At 43.9% G+C, this 25,351-nt stretch overlaps 1 protein-coding gene across 1 annotated transcript in view; it reads left to right on the plus strand.

Annotated features, from left to right (window-relative positions):
• Window positions 1-826: 826 nt before the first annotated feature.
• Window positions 827-25,351, plus strand: part of LOC149282138 (KICSTOR complex protein SZT2-like) — a 53,182-nt gene continuing 28,657 nt past the window's right edge. The window contains exons 1-32 of the mRNA XM_089498583.1: window positions 827-832; window positions 1,122-1,261; window positions 1,579-1,738; window positions 1,915-2,085; window positions 2,261-2,443; window positions 3,052-3,190; window positions 5,676-5,782; window positions 5,996-6,206; window positions 6,369-6,539; window positions 6,932-7,157; window positions 7,525-7,654; window positions 7,755-7,897; window positions 8,071-8,223; window positions 8,336-8,450; window positions 8,784-8,989; window positions 9,116-9,346; window positions 9,433-9,511; window positions 9,595-9,686; window positions 9,765-9,933; window positions 10,064-10,178; window positions 11,253-11,408; window positions 11,650-11,753; window positions 13,749-15,693; window positions 20,765-20,957; window positions 21,036-21,183; window positions 21,470-21,562; window positions 22,003-22,084; window positions 22,612-22,878; window positions 23,129-23,267; window positions 23,695-23,811; window positions 24,095-24,158; window positions 24,658-24,843. Of these exons, the coding sequence (XP_089354709.1) occupies window positions 827-832; window positions 1,122-1,261; window positions 1,579-1,738; window positions 1,915-2,085; window positions 2,261-2,443; window positions 3,052-3,190; window positions 5,676-5,782; window positions 5,996-6,206; window positions 6,369-6,539; window positions 6,932-7,157; window positions 7,525-7,654; window positions 7,755-7,897; window positions 8,071-8,223; window positions 8,336-8,450; window positions 8,784-8,989; window positions 9,116-9,346; window positions 9,433-9,511; window positions 9,595-9,686; window positions 9,765-9,933; window positions 10,064-10,178; window positions 11,253-11,408; window positions 11,650-11,753; window positions 13,749-15,693; window positions 20,765-20,957; window positions 21,036-21,183; window positions 21,470-21,562; window positions 22,003-22,084; window positions 22,612-22,878; window positions 23,129-23,267; window positions 23,695-23,811; window positions 24,095-24,158; window positions 24,658-24,843 (6,441 nt within the window). The remainder of the gene's footprint in view (window positions 833-1,121; window positions 1,262-1,578; window positions 1,739-1,914; window positions 2,086-2,260; window positions 2,444-3,051; window positions 3,191-5,675; window positions 5,783-5,995; window positions 6,207-6,368; window positions 6,540-6,931; window positions 7,158-7,524; window positions 7,655-7,754; window positions 7,898-8,070; window positions 8,224-8,335; window positions 8,451-8,783; window positions 8,990-9,115; window positions 9,347-9,432; window positions 9,512-9,594; window positions 9,687-9,764; window positions 9,934-10,063; window positions 10,179-11,252; window positions 11,409-11,649; window positions 11,754-13,748; window positions 15,694-20,764; window positions 20,958-21,035; window positions 21,184-21,469; window positions 21,563-22,002; window positions 22,085-22,611; window positions 22,879-23,128; window positions 23,268-23,694; window positions 23,812-24,094; window positions 24,159-24,657; window positions 24,844-25,351) is intronic.

Raw genomic sequence — 25,351 nt, forward strand, 5'->3', positions numbered from 1 at the left:
GCTGCATACAGTGATACCCCCCCAGCGCTGCATACAGTGATTACCCCCCCAGCGCTGCATACAGTGATACCCCCCCAGCGCTGCATACAGTGATTACCCCCCCAGCGCTGCATACAGTGATTACCCCCCCAGCGCTGCATACAGTGATTACCCCCCAGCGCTGCATACAGTGATAACCCCACCAGCACTGCATACAGTGATAACCCCCCCAGCGCTGCATACAGTGATTACCCCCCCAGCGCTGCATACAGTGATTACCCCCCCAGCGCTGCAACAGTGATTACCCCCCCAGCGCTGCATACAGTGATAACCGCCCCAGCGCTGCATACAGTGATAACCCCCCCCAGCGCTGCATACAGTGATAACCCCCCAGCGCTGCATACCGTGATTACCCCCCCAGCGCTGCATACAGTGATTACCCCCCCAGCGCTGCATACAGTGATACCCCCCCAGCGCTGCATACAGTGATACCCCCCCAGCGCTGCATACAGTGATAACCCCCCCAGCGCTGCATACAGTAATAACCCCTCCAAACGCTGCATACAGTAATAGCCCCCCCAAACGCATTATACAGTAACAACCCCAAGCGCTGGATACAGTAATAACCCCCCCCCAGGTTTTGTCATGTCGTGATATTTTGGGTGACTTTCCCAGCACAAACTCCAAGCTGAGCTGATTGTTTATGCTAATGAAGTCCGTTCCTCCATTGACCTTTATTAGTCTTACTAGGTGATTAAGACAGAGTCATTCTTTACTTTACCACAGGCAGTGTGATAAGGAGTCAGGGGGGTTGTCTAGTAGACACATTAGAAAGCTAGAAAAAAAGATGAAGGTATTGGTCTAATTATAGGTTGACACTAAAAAGGATGCCCCTTGGAAATAATTTTAATGTTCTTCTTGTGAAATCGATTTTGTACAAAAGTAGACTTGATTGCGTAAAAATTGAACTTCTCATCTGTAATTTTTATTTACAGACTTGTGGCATTTAAAATTCTTTGTCTCTCATGAAGGAACTGCAATAAGATCTTATCTTCATGATGTGTTGGTTTTTTTTTTTCTCTTGATAATGGAGTCCTTTTTTGTCAGTAAATCTTCCATTCAATCAAATTATTACTTGACAGGTGGAAGAAGCCGGCCATGTCTTCCTGCTGATGAAGAAAGATTATCGGATTTCCCGCAATGTTCGTCTTGCTTGGTTTCTCTCCCACCTGCATCAGTCGGTCTCTGCAGTCCCCGAGTCCGAGTTGGTAAGTGTGGAACGGTCTCCTGCTGGAACGGTCTCTGGATGTCCGGCTTGGGCAGCCTGCCTGAAACATATACCCATTGATGAGAAAATCTGGGCTTTTTCCAGATATCCTGAAATTCTGCAGTTATGGAGCACTTGAGTTCCAGAGTTAGGGTCCCCCTACCCTTTAGATTATGTTACTATCAACAGGAGCGTACAATAAATGGTTATTTTCAGATCTAATCCGAGAACATACATTCTTTGGTCTGGTGCTCTCTATCAGATTACCTTTGATTATTTTTCCAGATTCATTTTCTGTATCGTACTTTGTGTTTCCAGGGACTACATGACAGCGAACTTGAGGTTGTTGGCATCATACCTCATGGCTGGCAACCTGATGAACCTGTTCCAGCGGGTCCATTTCTCCTGGTGCCATCCACATGGGTCACTTTCCTGGCACGGCAATACCGCTTTGTAATAGAATTGGACCTCAGCCCTTCTACTGGAATTGTGGTAATTAATGACATAGAATTAGAGAATTAATATAATTGTTGGCCATTAACGTTACAACTTGTCAGGAATCCCTCATTTAGCTCCCATTGATATCACCCTGTGATAAGTTGTCTGGACAGCAATATGCACAAAACACACCCGGTGCAGAAACCCCCAACCCTCTCCTCTTTTTATAGGACGATTCCACGGAGGAGATTATTTTTGATGAGATCTTCCATTCGCTTTCACGATGTTTGCTTGGTCTTCTCCGGCCTTTCCGCATCCCCGGATCCAACATCCTTTTCCAGCCGGAGATATTTGTCACCATTCAAGCCTATTCTTCTATTGTAGGACTTCAGAGTCACCAGGTAATTGTGGAAATCCTCAGGTGCACAGCAAAGTCCCGGGGCACCAATTTTCCAGTATTATTGTTGTCCATATTTAATTGCATTGTCTCTGGAGATATATTTCCACTGCTCCTGAAAGGCTAGTGGAATGACAAAGCGTTCCATATGGCATTAACGTTGCGGATTACTGTTTCAGGTCCTGGTTCAGGGATGCCAGCTGGAAGAACACAAGCTGCAGGCGTTTCTACAACAGGTCTATCTTCAGTTAGGGGCCTTTGAGAATAAGGTTGCAGAGATGCTACAGCAACAGTATCAACCGCAATCTCAGGTACAAAGACTCAGATGTACTGTAACATTGTCGGCTCTAAAGAAGTGTTATGTGAGCTTCCAGAGCTGTCCATTTAAAAGCAGAGATTTCATCCATTTGGCTGCATGATCTGATAAGCAACATCTAATCATGACACGTTAAATTAGCAAAATGTGAATGTTTGGGAGCAGCCATCACTGCTTCCTACTTTCAAGATCTGCATGATTATTCCTCCACCTTTTGTTAAGGTTCTTCTCCCATTAAGTGAAATATATTGCCTCCGTCAGCCAAAGTAAGGGTAAGGGTAAGGAGTAAGAAGAGGATTTTTGGACAGAAAGATGACTAGATATGCTAGGGGTTTCCCTCCTTTTGCCGCAAATGTCAGTTTCCTTGGCATGAAACAGTCTCTTGCGTTCAAACCAAATCTCAAAAACGTTAATGAAAAAAAAAAAAAAAAACACACACAATGTAGTTTTTAGAAATGAATTTAATTATGTTAAAAACCATCACATTACCTTTTAGGTACCAACACGATGTCTTATGTTGGTTCCATCACAGCATTAATAAGCAACATATATTCGGCAAGAATTAAATCGTTTTTAAACTTTATTTTCTGTAGTTTTATTTATTTATCACCCCTTTAATTGCTTTACAGTTGCCTTTTTGGTTGATTTTCTTAGGATTGTGTCCCTCAGTATGGGAGTCAGCCAGCAGGAAAAAAAGGTGGTGTGTCTATGGTAACAGCCGACATTGGCTTGGTTACCATGATACGGCAGGGTATTTTAGCCCTACAGCTGCTACCAGCCAATTCAAATGCAGGTGAGTGATGCCTCTTGTAAAGCTTAGGACCAGCTTTGGGTAGAGATAGTTAACAGGGATATTATTATTGTATGTAATTCAGAAAGATCTAGAACGCAACGTTCCAGTTGGCTACCTAGAACTCATTGTCAACTTCTCTTAGAGGAGCCACAAGAACTATGCACTTTAGGAGGGCAAAGTTTGATCAACTAAGAGAAGCCCTTAACACTGTAAATTGGGAAAATGTCCTCAAAAACAAGAGTACAGACGCTCAATGGGAGATTTTTAAGAATATCTTAAATTCTCACTGTGAAAGGTACATACCGTATGGGAATAAAAGAGTCAGGAACAAGAGAAAACCAATGTGGATAAATAAAAATGTAAAGGGGGCAATAAATGGCAAAAAAAAGGCATTTAAGCTACTAAAACAGGAAGGCAGTGAGGAAGCACTAAAAAGCTATCGGGAAAAAAATAAAATATGTAAAAATCAGATAAAAGCAGCAAAATTGGAGACAGAAAGACTCATTGCCAAAGAGAGTAAAACAAACCCCAAAATGTTCTTTAACTATATAAATAGTAAAAAGGTTAACAATGAAAGCGTTGGCCCCTTAAAAAGTAATGAGGGAGAAGTTATAGACGGGGATCAGGAAAAAGCTAATCTATTAAATATATTCTTCTCTGCTGTATTCACAGAGGAAAATGAAATGCCAGGTAATATACAGCAGGATGAGATAACTGCCCCAGTACATGTCGCCTGTCTAACCCAGGAAGAAGTGCAGTGCCGCCTAAAAAAAATCAAAATAGACAAATCACCAGGTCCAGATGGCATTCACCCCCGCGTTCTAAGGGAGTTAAGTAATGTAATAGACAGACCCCTATTTCTAATATTCAAGGACTCTATAGTGACAGGGTCTGTTCCCCAGGACTGGCGCATAGCAAATGTTGTGCCAATATTCAAAAAGGGGACAAAAAGTGACCCGGGGAATTATAGGCCTGTTAGTTTAACTTCTGTTGTGTGTAAACTGTTTGAGGGTTTCCTAAGAGATGCTATTTTGGAGTATCTCAATGAAAATAAGTGTATGACTCCATATCAGCATGGGTTTACAAGGGATCGGTCCTGTCAAACTAACCTGATCAGCTTTTATGAGGAGGTGAGCTCAAGACTGGATCGGGGTGAATCGCTGGATGTCGTATATCTTGATTTTTCCAAAGCATTTGATACGGTGCCACATAAAAGGCTCGTACATAAAATGAGAATGCTTGGGCTGGGGGAGAATGTGTGTATGTGGGTAAGTAACTGGCTCAGTGATAGGAAACAGAGGGTGGTTATTAATGGTACGTACTCTGAGTGGGTGACTGTTGCTAGTGGGGTACCACAGGGGTCAGTTTTGGGTCCTATTCTTTTTAATATATTTATTAATGACCTTGTAGAGGGATTGCATAGTAAAGTATCAATCTTTGCAGACGATACTAAGCTCTGTAACGTGGTTAACACAATAGAGGACAGCGCACGATTACAAATGGATCTGCATAGGTTGGAGGCTTGGGCTGGGATGTGGCAGATGAGGTTCAACACAGATAAATGTAAGGTTATGCACATGGGGAAGAAAAATCCAGGCTGGGAATATGTATTAAATGGGAAAACACTGGGGACGACTGACATGGAAAAGGACTTAGGAGTTTTAGTTAACAGTAAATTTACCTGTAGCGACCAGTGTCAGGCAGCTGCTGCTAAGGCAAATAAAATCATGGGGTGCATCAAAAGGGGCATAGATGCCCACGACAAGGAAATAATTCTACCCCTGTACAAGTCACTAGTCAGACCACACATGGAATACTGTGTACAGTACTGGGCACCAGTGTACAAGAAAGATATAGTGGAGCTGGAGAGGGTTCAAAGACGGGCAACCAGAGTAATAAGGGGAATGGGAGGACTACAGTACCCAGAAAGATTATCAGAATTGGGGTTATTTAGTTTGGAAAAAAGACGGCTTAGGGGGGACTTAATAACTATGTATAAATATATAAGGGGACAGTACAGAGATCACTCCCAGGACCTATTTATACCCAGGACTGTATCTATAACAAGGGGACATCCTCTACGGCTGGAGGAAAGAAGGTTTCTACACCAGCACAGACGGGGGTTCTTTACAGTAAGAGCGGTGAGATTATGGAACTCTCTGCCAGAGGAAGTGGTGATGGTAAACTCAATAAAAGAGTTCAAAAGGAGCCTGGACGTGTTTCTTGAAAGCAATAATATTACAAGTTATGGATATTAGATTAATAGGGACAGAACGTTGATCCAGGGATTTATTCTGATTGCCATATTTGGAGTCGGGAAGGAATTTTCCCCCTGGTATGGGGCAATTGGCATCTGCTTCATAAGGGTTTTTTGCCTTCCTCTGGATCAACACAGTAGGGACACAATATGTATATAGGTTGAACTTGATGGACTTTGGTCTTTTTTCAACCTTATGAACTATGTTACTATGTTACTATGTTACAGGAATCATTGTGATCACTGATGGAGTCACGAGTGTCCCAGATGTGGCAGTGTGTGAGACGTTATTGAACCTGCTGAGAAGCAGCACCATCGCTTGCTCGTTTGTACAGGTAAAATCGCTTTCCCTTCTTTGCAGTGTTTGCCGAAAATACCAAGAGTTCATCCTCATACCCAGGATCTATCAGCATCTCTGTCTACTAGATCCCCATTTGCTATTGGAAGAGCCGCCTGTTGCCATTTTGTAAAACCTGCGCGTTTAGGGGTACTTGGGCATCAGCAATGAGAACCTTTACAGCACTGATTTGTTCCTCTTCTTGTTGCAGGTCGGAGGAGTGTATTCCTATGACTGCAGCTTTGGCTACGTTCCTAATGTAGAACTAATGAAATTTATTGCAATGGCCACTTTAGGATCTTACCTTTCTTCCTGTCCCGAACTGGAACCAGGACCCCCAGACATAAATGTCTACCACAAGGCTTTCTTGCTGTATTCCTTCCTCCGTACTGGGGAGGCACTAAACCCAGAGTATTACTGCGGTGAGTCAGGGGTGTTTGGGATTTTTGTTGATGCCTCTGCTTGTTTAATAAAAATTCTGGGAGCTGCAGCAAAACAAGTTGCAGACCAAACATGACCAACGAAAGCATATGTATGACATATCTCACTCTGTGCATGGTTCTGTATATTGTGTTTTGTGATAGGTTCCCAGCACAAGCTTTTCAACGAGCATCTGGTGTCTGCAAGCAGCAATCCCGCTCTGGCCATGCGCCGAAGGAAACACGCGGAGAAGGAGGTGCACGCAGATCTTGTCAGTGTGGTGTCCGTACGGCTCAGGGAGGGCTACAGCATTCGCGAGATCCGCATCGTCAAAGGTAAATATCATTTCTGACCAACAACCAGGAGAAGAATCCAACTATTGATGTTACAGTCCATGGAGGCATGTTTGCCATTAGTTAATTTTCCTGCCAACGGACATCATTGTTTATTTCAGCTGAGAAGGATTTTTGGTATCAATAGTTTTTTTTTTATGTAGACCATGAATTGTAAACTAAGAGTCTGCCTCTAACATATCTGTTTTTCAATATAAATTCTTAAAATATATCCATAAAGTTGCATTTTTCAACACATTCAATATCACTCAATAGAACCTAGCTCTATATTCAACTTCTAAACATTGTAACTGTTTTTAATGCTTTGTTGTGAGCCCCATCGCTTTTCTTTTGGCTGTAGCCCTAAATTCACGTTGCCTTTCCCTCTGTGTAAGGTATGTTGGAGGTGAAACTTGTCCTTCTTTGGAAACACAACATGCGAGTTGAGTACCTAGCGATGGCACCTTGGCCCCTGGATCCCCCCAACCGCAGCACAAGAGTAGAGGTTGTCATGGAAGGAAGCTACGATATACTTCACGATATCAGCTGCACGTTGAAAAAGCCCATCACAAGCATGTACAGAACTAGTGTCATTCGACGGTTCTGGAATACCCTCCAGAGGTAAGGAACATGTCCATCCAGTAATTCCCAACATGCTTAACATCCATAAAGTTAATGTGTAGGGTCACATTGTATTTATTTACCAACCAATAAATTGTGATTTATTTATTCTTTGATTATATTCTTATTTATTCTGTATTTCCTTTACCGATCCCTTGTCTCAATAAGAGTCCTTTCATTTAGAAATGCTGCTTATTTACTTTTCCAGACGCTTCTTGGCCTGGAAAGGTATGTAATTAGGATGTATTACTAATCCTTTGATGAAAGGCTAAACAATGCACAATCTATTGTGTATCATTCTGCTGCTCAGGTCTTGGATGTCCGGATTATATTTGTTCTTTTACCGATTGTTGTTTCTGCTTTGCAGCATTAGCCAGACAGACCAAATGTTGGTTCACCTGAAGTCATTTGACACTGTGCCTGAGCATTTCAAAATCCCTGAAAGTACAAAGAATGGCGTCCCACTATTCTACATCCCCCCTGGGTCTACAACGCCTGTAAGTGTCCAGAAGAGTAGAGCACTTGAACTGATTCTTTTCTGTACGTACATAGTACACTGTCTGCTCTTTATGCTTACTTTATCTCCCAATTCCGCAGGTGTTATCACTCCAGCACAGTGGCTCTGATTCCAGTCATTCCCAGTTTGCCTCCTACTGGAAACCCATTCTCTCAATGGATGCCAATTTCTGGCAACGCTGGCTGCACGTGCACCGTATTGTGTTACTGTTGGAGCACGACATGTAAGTAAAACTTCACCATTTGTGACCCCCCCCCTTAATAAAGCACTAGAGCTATGTATAAGAGAGATTACAATCTAAAGAAATAGAATGGGTAATCGAAACAGAAGGAAAATACCCGTCTTGCATTGTATTCTGCTGACTGAGCTTCGTATTCTGCTCCCCTTTACCTATAGGCCAGTTCCAAAGCACCTTCATACCCCTGGAAACAATGGCCGATACAGCACAGTTCTGTGTCGTATTGCTCACACAGCACTCACATCGCTACTACGGGACTGGAGTAGTTTTGTACTTGTGGAGGGCTATTCTTATGTCAAGCTGATGCTAAGGTAAACCCAAACTGCATTATACGTCCATTGCAGTAAAGCAGTTCTTTTGTAACTCACGTGTTTATCTACATTCAGGTTGATAATGAAGTGACTTTGTCTCCCTTTCCACTAGCGCTCTGGACCAGTCACCTTCCTCGTTCTGCGTGGTGCGAATCATTTGGAAAGCCCCCTGCATGGTTCTTCGGCTGGGATTCCCTTTAGGAACTCCAGCACACAGCAGGAACAAGGTATCAACACAGATTATAGTAGAAAAGGTTACAATTGCCCCAGAAAAACCCAGTTGTGCTTGTCATCCCACTTAAGCATGGAGGGTCCACGTCTGCCGATATGTTCGGTCTGATTTCACTGATGAAGATGTGAAGATATGTTAAATTATTTTTAAATACCATTGAGCGATTCTAAAAGATAGTGTTTGTGTCACAAGTCTTTTTTGTGATGATCTGCTTTACATGGTAGCTTTCTTTAAAATAGTGATGCCATGCATCTTTTACATGCTGTTCCTTCCATTAGGAGACTTTGGTAAAAATTATGTACATTATCCCATTCTTACATTGTCTCAGATCGTGGAGGAGCTGAGGGACCGGATCCTTCAACTTCGCTTCCCACATAGAGTGCAGAGCAAAGAAACTACGCCAAAGGTGAAAAGGAAGGTGTTTGGAGTTAGCTCACCCTCCAGATCTCCACCACCCCAGGTGCCTCCTCCAGCCTTCTCAGACAGGCCATGCCTGGTCTTATTGCACAAGCCTTTGGAGAAGCTGCTCATAAAGTAGGTGCCATTGATTAAGGTTCTCAGAGGGTTATATAATGGTAATTTTTTGTCTATGTATCCTGGGTCTGTTTGTACACATTAAAGTGTTTTCAGTTATATTACAAAGATTTTAATGTCTTCTAGGTACGATAAATTGCCTTTGGATTACCGGACTCCGTTCATCTTGAATTTGGAGAGTCTGGCCCAGCACGCCTCGGTGCCTGGGCCTCTAACAACCAATCGCTCTGCCTCTTCCACTCTTGCTTCCCTATCCCGCTACTTTTACCATCAGAGATGGATTTGGTCTGTTCAATCAGGGTGGGCCACAACTGTGCCCACAACATCCTTGGCACAGATCCTGTCTACACTTACTGAGTGAGTACTGGACCCGTGCGCCACGTACAAACCGCTTACAACGCATATCAATAAGCAATGTGTGTTTTTGTGCTTGATACCTGCAGGATACGTCTCTCTGAAGGATTCCATTTTGCTTCTAGTGGAGAAGGAATTATTAACATGGTGTTGGAAGTTCCTATACAGGTGAGGTTCATCCCTTTAAATGCCATCATGTTGTAACGTCTTAGCTGTTCGTGAATGTCAACGGCTGCTTTGTGTGTTTGCAGAGTGACTCTCTAAGTGATGGAAGCATAGAAAAGCACAGCTGCATAATCCAATACATTCTATTCCCACCCTACGTGACCTCCACCAAGGACAGGTGAGATACCTCTCGGCTACATATCCATGTCCTCCAGCTTTTGCTAAACTTTACTTAACAGTTTCTCCATGTTCTTAGCTTTTCAACAGATGAGGATAATGACACGGAGGTAGAAGCCATAGAGCAGGACACGGAGCTGCATCTGGTTTCCGAGTGCTGGGTTGAGCCACAAAGTGGGCTTGTGATGGGCAGCAGTGAAAGATGGAGGCATTTGCAGGGGCTGACATATTCTGAGATACCTCAGGCAGTGAGTACCCCTACACCTTCTCAATGGCCATGGGATTATAGTCCAGCCACAAATGGAAGGGCTTAAAACTGGGATGACATTTTCTCGGTTTATTTAAGAGCTGGATGTATCTCTTCTTTTTTCCCTTCAGCTTTTTCCAAGAGACCAAAGTTGTATAAACATCATGCTAACATTTGAGTATATAGTGCAGCTGTGCCAAAATAAAGATGGGGGATCCCCTGTCCTGGGGAAAATGGAAAGTACAGGTGAGTATCTGGCTGGAACGTATCACAAGAAGGCTGGTATTCTTGGGAATAATTACGCATTTACGCATTTAAAGTTCTTGAAGGAACCACGACCAAGTGAAACTCCTCATGCTTTAGGGCGCAGTTATTCTCAGACATGTCTGTACCTTGGAGGGATCAGGACTGTAGGTAAAGCAATTACATATTCCAGACTGGATGTCACAGAAAGAAATTGAATTTGTGCATTGATAGAATGGCATAAACTGCCCCTGAATGAGAAACCGCAATAAAATTATTGGCCAGCGACCTGTAATGGTTCAGATGTTTGCATGATTTGATTGTGTTGGACCAGCAATAATAAGGTTTAATGGGTAAGTGACTTGCATTTATATTGCATCTTTTCCAGATCCTCCGGAGCATATTGGACAGTGCATACGAGAAGTCCCTTTCCACCTTGATCTATTGAAACTGCTGCCAAAATGTCAACAAATTGAAATGTTTCTTCTGACCCTAAGCAGAGGTATTGCCTTTACTTTAAAGGGACGGGGACATTCATTGGAAGGCCAAAATAGTACTTAGTACCATGTGTCTGCAGATAGCCAGCTGCAGCTCTCTAGTTATTGACCCTAAACTTCCCTAGTTTTTCGGACGCTGGCGTTCAAAAGTTTAGGGTCCCTTAGAAATGTCCTTGTTTTTCAGAGAAAAAAATAATTTTGCTATTAAAATAACATGAGATTATCGGTGTTAATGTTGTAAATGACTATTGTAGCTGGAAATAGCTGATTTTTGATGGAATACCAGAGGCCCTTTATTACTCCCATCACTCCTGTGTTCCAGTGGCCCTTTATCACTCCCATCTCTCCTGTGTTCCAGTGGCACGTTGTGTCCGCTAATCCAAGTTTAAGTTTAAAGGGATAATTGATCGTTAGAAAACCCTTTTTGCAATTATGTTATGGCTAAAAATGTGCTTGTTTTCCGTGAAAAATAGCTAAATGAGTCCAAATTTTGTACGGCAATTTTCCAAAGATGCTGGTTTACCCTTCTTTAACATCCTGACGCTTTCCCGCCCTCTCTTCTCCGCTTTTTACTTTTAAGCAGAGTCTGAGGAAACGTCGTTGGAGGCCTCGCTGCCCAACGATATGCTGCTGAGCCTGTTTCATAGCTGCCTTCTGAATGACATCAATGATCGCGAGATCCCACTTTCAGAACAGGATCACGTGGCCTTTATGGAGCAAGTTCTGCAACGTGACCGTGAGGGGCATTCCAGTCCATTCTCGTTCTCTAAAGGCACGTTTTAGAGTATTTCATAAACCGCATCTAAGTTTTTCTTCATCGTAAGGGCCAGTCTGACTGTATTAGCAAAGCTCTGGAGTGAACCATGAGGCTTTTAAAAAGCCATTGCATGTAAGAGAGAGGCCAGGACACTAGAGGCTTGAGGAGCGGTTCGTTGTACTTTTTTCCATTCATCCATATTTTCCGCATTTCTTTGCAGAAGAGCAGCCGACAACATCGGTACCGGCAGATGTCCTGGAACCCTCTCCGTCACCACAAAACAGTACTTACCGGGAGTTATCAAACTCTTCTAGTAACTTACAGGTAACTGTATACTTACATAAAGAGCTTATAACAAGGAGCCGTTTACATTAACATCCATAACTCGTTACGTAGCTGTGCTTTATTTGAATTATCACCAAAACAGCCATAGCAGGTATTTTGTTAGAAGGACCTTGCTGACTCCTATTTCTAGGAAACCTAGAACGGTGAGATGCAGTAAATTAATCTAGAATTGTTGATGATAGAACCGAGTTATGTAATCTGGCGAATGTTCATGGCAATATATATGTTTGTCTGAAACATTTGTATCAGTGAAGAACTGGAAGAGCACCTTGGCCACTCACATTTTTGTACAGATATGTGGCTAGTCATATTGGCTACTAGTTTTGGTCATTGGCAGAAATAGTATCACTAATTTAGTAGTAGATACAATTGCATTGTGGCTCGTTCTTGGGATGAAATTAAATACCCGTTATTTCTCAGAATTAAGTTATTAACAGAATTTAATACCTGTTAAAAATTATGAAAACCTACTTAGCATGTATATGTATTTGTATCAGTTCTTGACTAGCCCTATTTTGTCAGCACGGTATACAAAGCTGAGCGCTAATGTTTATTTCAGAGTCCATGCCTCACAGAGGTGGCTGAAGATGACAGGACGACTACTTGCTCGGAGGGCGCCCCTCAGTGGCGCTGCTATGCCCGACTCGTCAATCCACAACATCTGCTTTTGACTTTCCTCCCGGCTACTTTCTCAGGTAAGCGTACATTGAAGACCTGGTATGGGAGAGTTTAAAGATGGTTGTGTGGTAGGCTGTTTTAACCAAGAACCCACACACACATCTGATTATTTGTGATACACAGACAATTACTATACTTTACTATGACCTTGAGGTGTCCTCTGCCAGTTTCTTTGTAATGCTGGGCATATGTGCGTGTTTATATATGTGGCTGGGTCATTAGACTTTGTACAAAACTGGAGCTGTCGTTTAACGACTGTAGGGTCACTTGAAAAAGAGAAGCTGGCGTTATAATATTATAATATTATTATAAATATAATTAAATATTATAATATTATTATAAGTATATTCTTTGATACTGAAGTGTGATATCAGGGCCGTTTTCAGGGAAGCTACTGTTTCAGTGACTGGGTAAGCATTAGTATACACTCAGTTCAATGCACTTCTTTCCATCCCAGATGCACAGAAACTGATGACCCCCCAGGATCTGTCTGTGGCGTTAGAGGGAAATACATCTCAGAGCGACTCGATCCCTTCCAGTACAACAATTCCCACACTCAGTGTCACCCCTGCATTGGGTAAGGTTGTTATCGATGTTTCGGTGGAAAGGTGGCTGTAACAAAGTCTCCAAAGCTTAAGGTGTTCTCTTGCGCTCGCTTCCAGGTAGCGGACAAGATGGAGAGCAGAAGAGAGAAATACACATCTCCTTCAGCCGACAACCTTCTATGCAAGACGCAAGCTCCCCCCGACGCCTCCGCTGCCCAGTTTATGTGTATAATTGCCCACTGGAGGCACTGCGGGAACTATTAATCAACCCTCGGCAGCAGAGACTCTCCTGTGATGTGTTTTTCAGGTGAACCTAAATGGCATATTCTGATCCTCTACGCTTTCTACAGTCCCACTCGTAATAGATTTAAAAAGAATATAATATTTTCTGTTTGACCTTTTGCCTTTGTTACTGGTCTTTGATTTTGTTCCATCAGAGAAGTCTATGTTCTTATAAAGTTTATGCACCATCATTAGAGATCCTTTTCTGGCCTTGCTCTCTTATACATTGCTTATTTTATAGCCATATGCATTGATTTACTGACCTTTTCCTACACTTTTTTCTTCAGAAAGCTGCTGCAATGTTATTCCGTTTCTTGTCGGCTAAAGTAAACCCTAAAAAACAGTTTCCGCTCTTCCTTATATGACCCCTTATGCCTGTATGGGTGGTGTATTTTATGGCTGCACCGATACTTAAAAAAAGACAACCAATGTTCGGCAACATGTGTGGCTTTCTAAAACTTTGCGGCAGCTGCGGGACTTCCAGGAGGGGATTTTAGTTTTTGGGGGTGACCTAAATGTTGCCCTAGACCCGAAGCTTGACTCTTCTACTGGCCTGTCCCGGACCCCGGCCACCGTGCTTCGGCAGATGCGGGCGGTGTTGCGTGACAACCAGTTGGTGGACTGCTGGAGGGCTTTGCATCCCTCTGATAGGGACTTTAGTTTTTTTTCTGCTCCTCATAATCGTTATTCCCGTATAGATTATCTGTTTCTTCCGCACTACCACCTGTCCTCCCTGACGACGGCTCGTTATGGCTCGATTACTTGGTCGGATCATGCCCCTCTCGTTGTGTCCCTTCGCTCTGCCTTACATAGACCCACTCAGACTGCCTGGCGTTTGAATGAGTCCTTGCTCTCTGACGCTACGATATGTGATTCCATTGACTCTGTCCTCAGGGATTATTTTGTTACGAATTTGACACCTGATATGCCCCTTCCTACGGTCTGGGAGGCACATAAATGCGTAATTCGGGGGCACCTGATTAGGCTGGGTTCCGAAAGGAAGCGTGTTGCTGCTCGTCAGTTGAGTGACCTCTACCTTCAGATAGGGCAATTGGAGAGGGACCATAAGGACACGTTGCGGGATGATGTCTTCGCTAAATTGTTGGTTCTCCGCCGGGAGCTTGCATCCCTCCTCAATGCACAGGCTCGGAAACATTACACCACCCTTAAAGCTCTCTATCATGAGCATGGTAATAAGCCAGGGAAGTTTTTGGCTAGGGCTTTACGAGCGAGACGTCGTCGGACTTATATCCCTGCGATTCGTGGGTCTGGTGGGGTAGCTCTTCATCTTCCCTCTGATATTGCCGCTACGTTTGTTTCTTACTACTCCAATCTTTATAACCGTTCCCCCACGCTGTCGTGTCCTGAGGGTGCCGATGTTCGCCGTTCTGCTTTGGTTAGCTACCTGTCCCGGCATTTAACCCGTAAGTTGTCCCGGGAGGCTTCCGAGTCGTTGGAGTCCCCAATGTCCCTTCGGGAGCTGGAGACAGCTCTTAAGCTCTCTAAGACGGGACGGTGTCCGGGGCCTGATGGGCTGTCTTTGGCCTACTATAAAAAGTTTTTTGTTCCTTTGGGTGCTCGTTTGCTGGATGTCTACAACTCTATTTTGGGGGGTGCTGCTTTTCATCCGCATACCCTTGCAGCCACGATAGCGGTGATTCCTAAGGAGGGGAAGGATGCCGAGGTGTGTGGTAGTTATAGGCCCATATCCCTTTTAAATGTTGATCTTAAATTGTTTGCTAAGATTTTGGCTTTACGGGTGGGCCGGTTTCTGCCGGCATTGATACATCCGGACCAATCTGGTTTTGTCCCCGGTAGGGAGTGTAGGGATGGGACTATTCGGGCTCTGAATTTGATTCATTTGATTCATCACTCGGGCTCTGAGGCGGTGCTTCTATCTACTGACGCAGAAAAGGCGTTTGACCGCCTTGATTGGTCATTTATGCTTGCTGTTCTGCGCGGTTTGGGCTTTGGTCCTCACATGCTTCAATGGGTTGCCTCCCTCTATTCTAACCCTTCGGCTAGAGTTCGGATTAATGGGGCGCTCTCCGCCTCTTTTCCCATTACTAATGGTACAAGGCAGGGCTGCCCCTTGTCCCCTATGCTCTTCGTCCTCTCCTTGGAACCCTTTTTGGAGGCTGTCAGACTTCATCCGGATATTCGGGGTGTTCGGTGCGGCGATGTTCATCACAAGGTTGTGGCCTTTGCAGACGACTTGCTCTTTGCCCTTACGTCTCCCCGGGTTTCTTTGCCGGTGCTCATGGATGAATTTCGTGAATATGGTCGCCTGTCAAATTTGAAGATCAATTTTTCTAAATCTGAGTTGTTGAATGTGTCCCTCCCACGGGTTGAGGTCGACTCCCTGTCCTCTGCGTTTCCTTTTCGGTGGTGCTCTCACCAGATGCGGCACTTGGGTGTGTGGTTGGCTGCTGATGTTTCCCTTTTGTATGGCCTTAACTTTCCCCCCCTTCTTGAGGCGATCCGGAAGGATGTTTTGTCGTGGAGTTCGCTCTATATTTCGTGGGTCGGGAGGATTAACGCGCTTAAAATGAATGTGCTCCCTAGGGTGTTGTATTTGTTGCAGGCGCTGCCTATTAGGGTGCCTCGCGCTTTTTTCTCATCGATTCGATCGCTCTTCGTTTCTTTTATTTGGGCTGGGAAGACTCCGCGGTTGGCGCTCTCTTTGTTGCAGAGACCGAAGGTTGAGGGTGGTCTTGGTTTGCCGTGCCTTCACTCCTACTATCTTGCTTGTCATTTACTGCGGACGTTGGAGTGGAGCTACCATCCGTCCCACAAATTGTGGGTTGCTCTGGAGGCTTCTACTGCCTCTGTCCCTCTTCGTGTCCTGCCGTGGTTGGTCCCTGGGGCGGCTCGGCGGGCGGCTGGGGGTAATCCGTTTGTGCTGGCTACCCTTGCTGTTTTACACGTTTCGCACCGTCGACATACTCTGACGACTTACCCCTCGCCCTTGACCCCTGTTCGCCATAATCCGGATTTCCCCCCGGGCTTGGGTGGCGGGACCTTTCTATTGCTGCGGCCTGAGGACTCCTTGCCACTGTGTGCGTATATGTGCGGCCGTGTGCTTCGTTCCTTCTCTGATCTGTTTCGTGGGGTGCCCTCCTCTGCCCTGCATTCTCTCCAATATTTGCAACTACGTAACTTCGTTAGCTCCATCCCGCAAAAACACAATCTTATCCGGGAGGTTACTCCCTTTGAGGGGTTACACAGGCGGGAGACTCTTCCGGCGCATGGGATCTCTCTTTTATATAGGGTTGTCGTCCAGGGGCTGGGGGACCCTCTGCCCGCCTTCGCTGGGAAGTGGGAGAGTGTTTTGGGTGTTTCGCTGTCCCGACCGGAATGGGAAAAAATCTTTCAGTTAACTCATGTTTGTTCTATTAGTGCTAAGACTCAGGAGCTTTCTTACAAATTCCTCACGATGTGGTATCGTACCCCGGCTCGCCTCCATGCCATATTTCCTGACTATCCCGATGTGTGTTGGCGCTGTGGTCACCCGGGGGGATCTGTTTTGCATATATGGTGGGAATGCCCCCTTATTGTCCCCTTCTGGAGGGAGATTCGTGACACTCTTGGTCTTTTCACTGATTCCCCGCCTCCCTTCCAACCTCTGTCTTACTTGTTGCACCATACTCCTCTCTCGGTTGCCTCTTACAAGAAGTCTGTTCTTAGGCACTTACTTGATGAGGCTAAGGCCTTGATCCCCCTGCACTGGAATAAGGTGTCTCCGCCTTCTCTTCGTGAGTGGATACTGCGGGTGGAAAATGTACGAGTTCTTGAGGAGTTGGTGGCTGGGCACTCGGGGCAGGAGGTGCGCCATGGGAGGAAGTGGTTCTGTTGGTCCCGTTTTGTGGCGGATCCCTCTGTACGCGTGGGTCTGGCTACCGTGTAGGGTGACCGCTGGGTTATGGGGTTTGCCAGGCTGTGTGCCCCTTCCCCCCCCCCCCCCTTTTTTTTTTTTTTTCTGTATGGGTCTCTGTATATTTTGTTATTGTTCTTGATTTGCATCATCTACTGTATTATTATTTCTCGTTTGCTTTTGTTTTAGTGTTCTGTGTACTACATCTTACCCTGCTGTGTCAGGACTCCCTCTTGTGTGTATGTCCCCTCCCCTCTTTTTGTTCCCTCTCCTGTTGATAACTTCCACCAAAACTCAATAAAAACTTTGATTCATAAAAAAAATAAAAAAAGACAACCGCTTACTTCATCTTCGCTTTCACAATGCCCCTTGTATTGACTATCACCCAGTCACCAATTTCAAATGTTTCCCCTGTATTCTTTACGTTCTAGCTCGCGTTTAAGATGGGCTATCTTCTTCAAGGCTTCTTTTTGTATCCTCACTTTTCTGTTGCTGTGACGGGGTCTTAAAGCTTTTAGGTCTGTTCTTTCACTTTGCTTACTCCGTGCACCGTGTGGTGGCTTCGCTAAACCCTGATGTTGAGGTTCTTACCCTCACCAGCCTAGAGACCTCGAGTGTCTCCAGACCATCTAGTGACAGCGAGCCCCAAAAATCTACAACATCAGCACGTTTACCCCGTGTCGATCTCTTTAACGTACCTTTTACTGCCGCTTCTATCTGTTCTTCTTGTCTCTGCAACGGTGGAAATTGTAGCCTCTCCAGGGCAGACACAACCTTCTCAATGTTTCTGTAGGTTCAATGTCCTTCTCTCCTCGAGGTATTTTGTCCAACTGTTGTGAAGCTTTGTTGAAAAGCAGTGTTTTACAGTTGTGTTTTTTCGGGGCAGAGAGGGAAGCTCTGAGCTCTTTTATCGACTCAAGGGCTACTAACGCTCTGCTCTCTTTCCCAGTGAGTTTAAACTACAGGAGTCAGTGTCCTGGGCAGTCTTTCAGGAATTGAAAACCAGGTAGTATATATATATATATATATGCACCAAGCCGCTTCTGCTCAGACAGGAGGGGGGCCGTGAGTTTACAGGGTGCTGGGTGTAGCGGTGGGAGCGTAACACAAGAGGGATTGAGGCTTGCAGATGGTGAGCGTGCTGCATGTGCTTAGCGTGTTACTCTGTATATGTCATGTTACTGATAACATGTAAGTGGCGTGCTACCAAATCCGCAAGTCACATCTGTCCAAACCACACAGCTGCACAAACCCGAATTAATCTCGCTTCAGGGAAGGGGGTTTGTTCACGTCAGTCAGCCATTGGATCTGGTTTGTGTGTGCTTGTTTCTTGTCTTTTTTTAACATCCTGACAAAGTTCTAGTTACGGTAGAATTGTGGGGCTCAATGCATGATAAAAGCAGCAGTTACCATGAAATCTCAGGTATAATATGACAATTTCAAGTGTCCTAAAAAAGAGGTGGGATGCTCGTTATACCCGAGTACTTAACAACTTTAAGCTCTGCCTGCATCTGGTCTCTTGCTCCCTCACAGTCCTTGCATGCTTCCCGCGTCATATGATGTCATAGCCCCGCGCATTGATGGCCGCCGTGTTCCATGGCTAGTTAGTCATATATATATATATATATATATAAATCTTGTTTTCCTTCTTACTATAGTTTAATTTGTATTTAAATTGAATACCTCCTCCTGAATACACTTTAGTTTTGTTGCTGTTTGAGTGTAGCATCTGAAAGCGCAAAGCACAGTTAATTCATTCAGTTTATATAGGCATACGTAGCATTTGCTTATTTGTGTAACCCTTTGAGTGCCAAAAAGGTGCGCAAGTCGGTAATTGGGATGGTTTTTAATCCGGAATGAGCCATTTCTCTGCTTAATAACCTAGGATGACCCATGATGGGGTGTCCTCCAACGAATGAACTATGTCATACAAAAAGAATATGAGATGCTCACGAAGAACAGACAGTCGCTTTATAGCCTGCCTTATTGTGCGTCCCTGCTCCGGAGCATCGCAAATTTTAGCTTTCTTGTGCAATTACAGAAAAAAGAAATCTCCATCTGCATATCAGTCTGATCCCACCCAAAATGCAAATATCCTCTGCACAAGGGAACCAAAAACCCCAGACATGCATTTCAGCCCTCGTTGGCCTCGACAGCGGGGTAGGGTTGGTATTCATCTAGAAGAGAGCAAGGAGGTCCACGTCTGGACTCACCTTTAGACTTGGGTGAACCCCAAAAGATCCCCAAAGGATGAAATGCATTAGAAAAAGATGAACTATGGTTGGATTATTTTATTCACATCGCTAGCTTGGACCTGCTGAGCTGTATCTCTCTGGCTCTCGGCTTAAGTGCTTGAGCGGCTAATGACGATTTTATTACGAGCCCCCTTGACAAACCGTAACGTTTTAACATTAGCTCGGTCTCACATCCGACACAGAAAAGGAACGGAGCCAAAGGACAGGTGACGTACGAATCCTGCCACTCCTAAAATTAAAAAGGAATTTTCACCGTATGCAGATACATAAATTTCACTCAGATGAAAATATTTTATCTTGAAAGCAAACATCGTCGTGTCGGATGGATAATTTTAATAATCTCTTAGTTTGATCTTTGGGTTTTTATTTTGTTACTGTGCTGCATGTGCTTCTGCAATAATTGTGTGTTTTCTCATACTGTGTGAATATTCTATGTTGTACAGGTGAAATTGATGCTGTTGGGGGATACTGATTATTATTTTCTGATTTTAGGTCACAATCGCAGGAGCGGACACCCTCAATTCCCTCGATCCACCCCAAGCAGAAGGAACTAGTCAACTACTGCAATTTGCTGCAAGAACATTACCATCAGTGCTACGTTAAAGGTCAGGTCTGGCTTCTATAGAAATAAAGAGGAGGAACAGCGGGTGGTAGATAAATCCAATAACCTCCCAGCAGAAGTGGTAGAGGGTAATACAATGAAGGAATTTAAATATACATGGGATAGGCACATGGCTCCTGAATCTAACACAAGACCAACAGCTAATTAAGTATTTACCCTTAAGAAAAACAGACAGACCAGAATGGTTTTTATCTGCCGTTAAATTCTAAGAATTAATACCACCAACAGGTATTTATTATACATTGGGTGAAACTGGATATTTTGCCAACGTTGATAGCTTCTTGTGCCAACGTAGAAAAAATAAATTTCTGAGATCCCGAAAGCTTGGTTAACATTTTCCATGCTAAATCTATAAAAGGTATCAGCCCGGGCTAAATACGCTCTTTTCTTTTGGGCTAAAAAAAACCCTGTTTTCTATGTCTTTGGTTAAACATGTCAATGTGTGTTTTCTGATGCCTAGATTCTGTTTAAAATATGAAACCAATGAATCCAAAAACAAAACTTAAGAATGCCACACATTTTTTTTTGACGAATACTGGTTCTGATTGATGAGAAAGTAGGATTTCAGAACCTGAAGCAAGCAGATTCAATAAGAAGTTGCGGATTGTGCCATTACTGTCCGAACTCTTGAACATTTCATTTTCTTCAACAATAAGTCTTTTCCCATACAGGGCTGTTCAAAGCTCTTCAGCAATCTCTCTGGGTGTCCCACCAAGACCTGCTTACTGCGGTAGATTACTGTGAGGAGCAGCTGCAGGAGATCGATATCACCAACTTCCTGATGACGCTTTGTGGACATCTACGTTCTTTCCGCGAGTCCCATCCGAGAATGCATGCCATCAGAAAAGCCAGCTTCCGCATCGGCAGCCTAGACCAGGAGGATGAGGCAGGCATACGAGACGCTACCGTTCTTTATTCCGAGTCCAGGTACAATGCATTCACTTCTTCAGGTGAGTCCAGCTGCTTGCTGAAAGCGTTGTCTCCATGGTCTGTTTCTCTTGTTAGTGCGGATACCGAGGAATGCAGTGAACATGAACACCAGACGATGTCCGCCTTTGAGCCTCACAGCAGCACACACTCGGAATTCCCGCTGTCCCTCCTGGATACCGGACAGACCTGTGAGGTGTCTGCTGATCTGCACAGGGTCATCCAGGTATTTCACTGCCCCCCCCCCCCCCGCTGAAAAGAACTGCGCATGTCCATCACATGTTACTCATCTGCCACGTTAAGTAATATGTACGGTTACTATTCCCAAGCTCTGCCATTTACTTATTGCAATATTTCTCAGACTAAGTGCCTCCAGCTTCAGCAACAGCTCCCATTTTTCCGTTCAGAATAATTACAGTTTAACAATTTTAAGGATATAGTAGCCAGATCTCGTGTACGAGTCTCTTGTGGTCCGAGCGTGCTCTTTACGAATATTATTGTCTATTTTATAGGACAAATTCCTTGCGATAGGAAGCTTACACTTTAAGACAGTGCCTTCAAACCCTCATTACTTCTTCTACTGCCCTTCGTCTGCAAAGAAAGAGGTAGGTGACATTGACAACCTTAAGACAAACTAAGCTTTTCATTTAGGAAAGGAGTAACATGAAGGAAAAAAACTAACAATGGATTGTGGTGTACTGAAGCTATAAAGAAATGTATTATTATTATTATTATTATATGTTTTATATAGCGCCATCAAATTCCGTAGCGCTGTACAATGGGTAGACAGGACATAACAAGAAGTATGTAACATAACAAATGACTTACAGAGACAACAGGTGAGGAGGGCCTGGCTCAAACGAGTTTACAATCTGGGAAATCTGGCACCGAATTATGCTTTCTGTTAAATTAAACTTGATTGATCTGCTTACATACTTTTTGATATTATTTGCAGCACCAGAAGCAATGTTTTGTTGCGGTTGATTTGGTTAGGTTTGTTATTTTGTATTACAATATGTTATATGTCTACTCTTCTGGTCATTAGGAGGATCCCCCTCTGGAGGTGGAAACCCGGAAGCTCAGTGAGGACGTGGAAGTGTCAGACGCAGAGCTGGCCGTTGAGGAAGGTAGGTCTTCTGATGTTTAATGGATTAGAAAAAGTCATAAAACCAGGAGACGAGATCAAGTAAAAGCAAATAGTATGAATAATGGAGCTTGTCTCTAGTGTTCAAAATGGTGCTTTTTGCACCTATTCTTCAGCGTGTTTGTTTCATAGCTTTTGAAGATGAATAAATCAGCAGCAAAGCTAGTCTTTCTGTGTTTGGAAGCTGGAATTAAGCTAACTCAGCAAGAAAAGTAAATGAAACAACCTGCGTGGAAAAATAGTGGCAGGCAAAGGGGGCAAATTAATTTACGAAGGGGGCATTTAATGGAAACCATGCAGCTATCATATGGACTAAAGTAGTTTAACAAAACACACCTATTGGGTGCAATGTTAATGTGTGGGATAGACGCATGACTCTTCAAAGTAAGGATTGAGGTCATACTACAGGTGGAAGAAATGAGCACATTAGAATTGGTGTCATGTCTCTCGTCTGTGTTTGTAGGAAGTTTTATCAGTTTGTAGAACACAGGTCTGGCTGCTCCTCCGCAGGCATATCAGCAGGAGGCGTCACTACAGAAAGTGACCCCGACCTGGAGGTGGAATATCGCGAGCACTCGGATAACGCAGGATCCCCGTCTGAGTCAGAGACCGTGAATCAGGACGAAGACTCTTTCAGCGTTCTGGGGGGAGACTCTTTGAACGGACAAGACCTTACCGAGCATGAGATGCCTCCGCTCTTTGTTCACCTCATCTGTTCAGTGAGCCACAAAAACCAGCATGGATCCATGGCTGTGCTCACGCTGCCAACTTGTCTGGGTAAATTGAGAAATCATCCCTACAGTCACTCTCCTACTATAATTCCTACTATTATTGTCCATGAGTGATGGGTTGATATGGATCCCATTCCTTGGGGATCCACTGGGCATCCAACTGGCAAGGCAGTCTAGTAATTGTCCTTCTCCTTATAGGAATACCAGCATAAGTATAACAAAACTCATCTCATTCCAGCACTAAAGGTTGCAGTCTTTAAAATGCCCTGTCTGGTTTGTATTCCATCGCTTTCTAGGTGAGGTTATTGGCTGTCTGGAGAACAGAGCTGTCCTGGAAAGCATTTCTCTGGGGGATCTGAGCGTCATGCTGGATATATACGTACTGACGTTACCGCTGGAGATTGAGGGAGTGAATGGTGACTCCCAGCACACTCGGTAATTTACGACCCATGATTTGTTCTTAAATTATGTATTTTGCCCACTCGCCGTACATTCTGTTCTTGTTGTTACACGCCATTTAAAATGAGAAGTCATTAATTATGACAAAGTTAGCCTGTCTTTTTCATCTTCGTATTAAAAAAGTATTCTTTGACATTTACAATTGGATGCAATGTTGAATGAGTGTTCTTATCATTATAGAAACCAGTGGAATAGTCCAATCAGCTGGACCATTTCAGCATCCATTTTTAGTTAGTTTTATTTTTGTTACTTTCCAGAAAAAGTTTGATTTATAATGAAAAATGTTTCTGTTGTGTGCTATGGAACGTATATTACATATTTCCTCTCTGTGAGAGGACTGTGACAAGTTTAAGTGGCCTTCTATTAGCCTAATCATTATGAATGACAATGTCCCAAACTTTAGGTACACCTCGGAGAGTAGCATGTCTTTCCCGCGCTCCCCTGCCCAGCCATCTTCATACCGGTCCGATGAAGAGATCCCTCCTGTCCTTGAGAGGTTCCCATCCAATGTGGATCAAAGGTAAGTTTTCATATGCAAAATTACCATTTTTCTTCAGTAAATAATATTAGAAAATTGTTTTTTTTGTGCAGACCAGCAACCTAAAATTTATTTAATAAAGGAAATATATACATGTAATAGTTTGATGATCCATCAGATCCAGCTGAAAATGTACAATCTGCTCCAGAATGGTGGCTAATGGAGCAAAGGCTCCTTATGTTGTTTTCCAGTAAAAATAAAATGTTCTTAATTTTTCCGTAAGCATTTGTGACGTCTCATTAGACATCCCTCTTCTTTTCCGCAGATACTCTGCTCTTTCAAGACTTCCTGCAGACCACAGACAGGCCATAGACTTCACAATGAACGAGGTGACTTTACGTTATTCCATATTTTACACTTATTTGACACTGAATTGGATGTGTTACTGTAAAAGTAGTGTTTTCTGTGTCCCTTCATTGTGAGAGCTCCCTTTCTCCTCGCTGCCACATTCTGGTTTCTTGGCGTCCCCACGTTACTAATCCTTGCGTGGAGGTCCTGTGGTAGAACACGTTTGGGGGTCTTGATGGTTGGAGGTTGCATATCTTAGGACGTAAGAAAGCCGACAGATCTGTGCCTTCCGTGGCACAAATTGTATTGCCTGTGTTTCTGCACATGGCCCTGGAAGCTTAGGCATCGGGATACAACATTTACCTCTTCAACCTTAGTCTTGGAAGCTTAGAGCCAGCAAAGTAGCGCACAAAAAGATACGTGTGTCTTACAAAGGGAATGTATTTGCCTGCTTGGTGGGTCGTTCTTGTTTGTGCTAGAAAAATATGTTTTTCACCACTGCCTCCAAACTAGCGTTTATTTCTGTACCTGTTATTTCAGATTCGGTGGTTGCTTGAAGATGAGCTCGTGTCAGCCCTTCGGCATTCCCGCATCATCACCCGCTTAGTCCTCCGGAAGGTTCTCTCCCATGTCTGTGAATCAGAAGGAAGGCCGCATTGTCACCGGGAACTGGTGCAGCTCCAGTTTGTCTTTGGGCCAGAACAATCTCTGCAGAAGTTTAAGGAGGTACAATGTGTTCGTCCTTGTTATATTGTGATATTCCAAAGGGCTCTGTCTATACTGGAAAGGAGGAAATATTCACAACGTGATGTTGTTTCGATTAAATCTCTCACTGCCACCAAAACATGGCACCCTCAACTGGCAGCGCTACAGGAATTGGGGCCACAGCTTGACCCGATTAAGTGCCCGAGTGTTCCCTTTAAAGTATGATAATTTTCCACCTTGTAAAGGCATGGATGGATTCTGCAGAATCTTCCCACCATACATTTTTCTCTTTCCCTACCTGACTGCAGGAGGTACATTCAGCCAAACACGTCTCCTGCTCGGCAGATAATGCTCCTATTGATTTTAATGAGAGCACTTTTCTGCCCATGAAAAAAAAAAGACCACAGAGGGGTGCTGCAGCTTCTCCTAAAGGTTATTAGTTTATTTCTATTATCTACAGCTAAACAATGCATATGAAAGTAGTTACAAAGTACTTCAATGTGCCACGTATATTGGTGGAACAGCATGG

Source organism: Sceloporus occidentalis, unplaced genomic scaffold (assembly GCF_023333645.1).
Source record: "Sceloporus occidentalis isolate IW3139 unplaced genomic scaffold, rSceOcc1.0.p SCAF_122, whole genome shotgun sequence".
NCBI classification, from domain to species: Eukaryota; Metazoa; Chordata; class Lepidosauria; order Squamata; family Phrynosomatidae; genus Sceloporus; species Sceloporus occidentalis.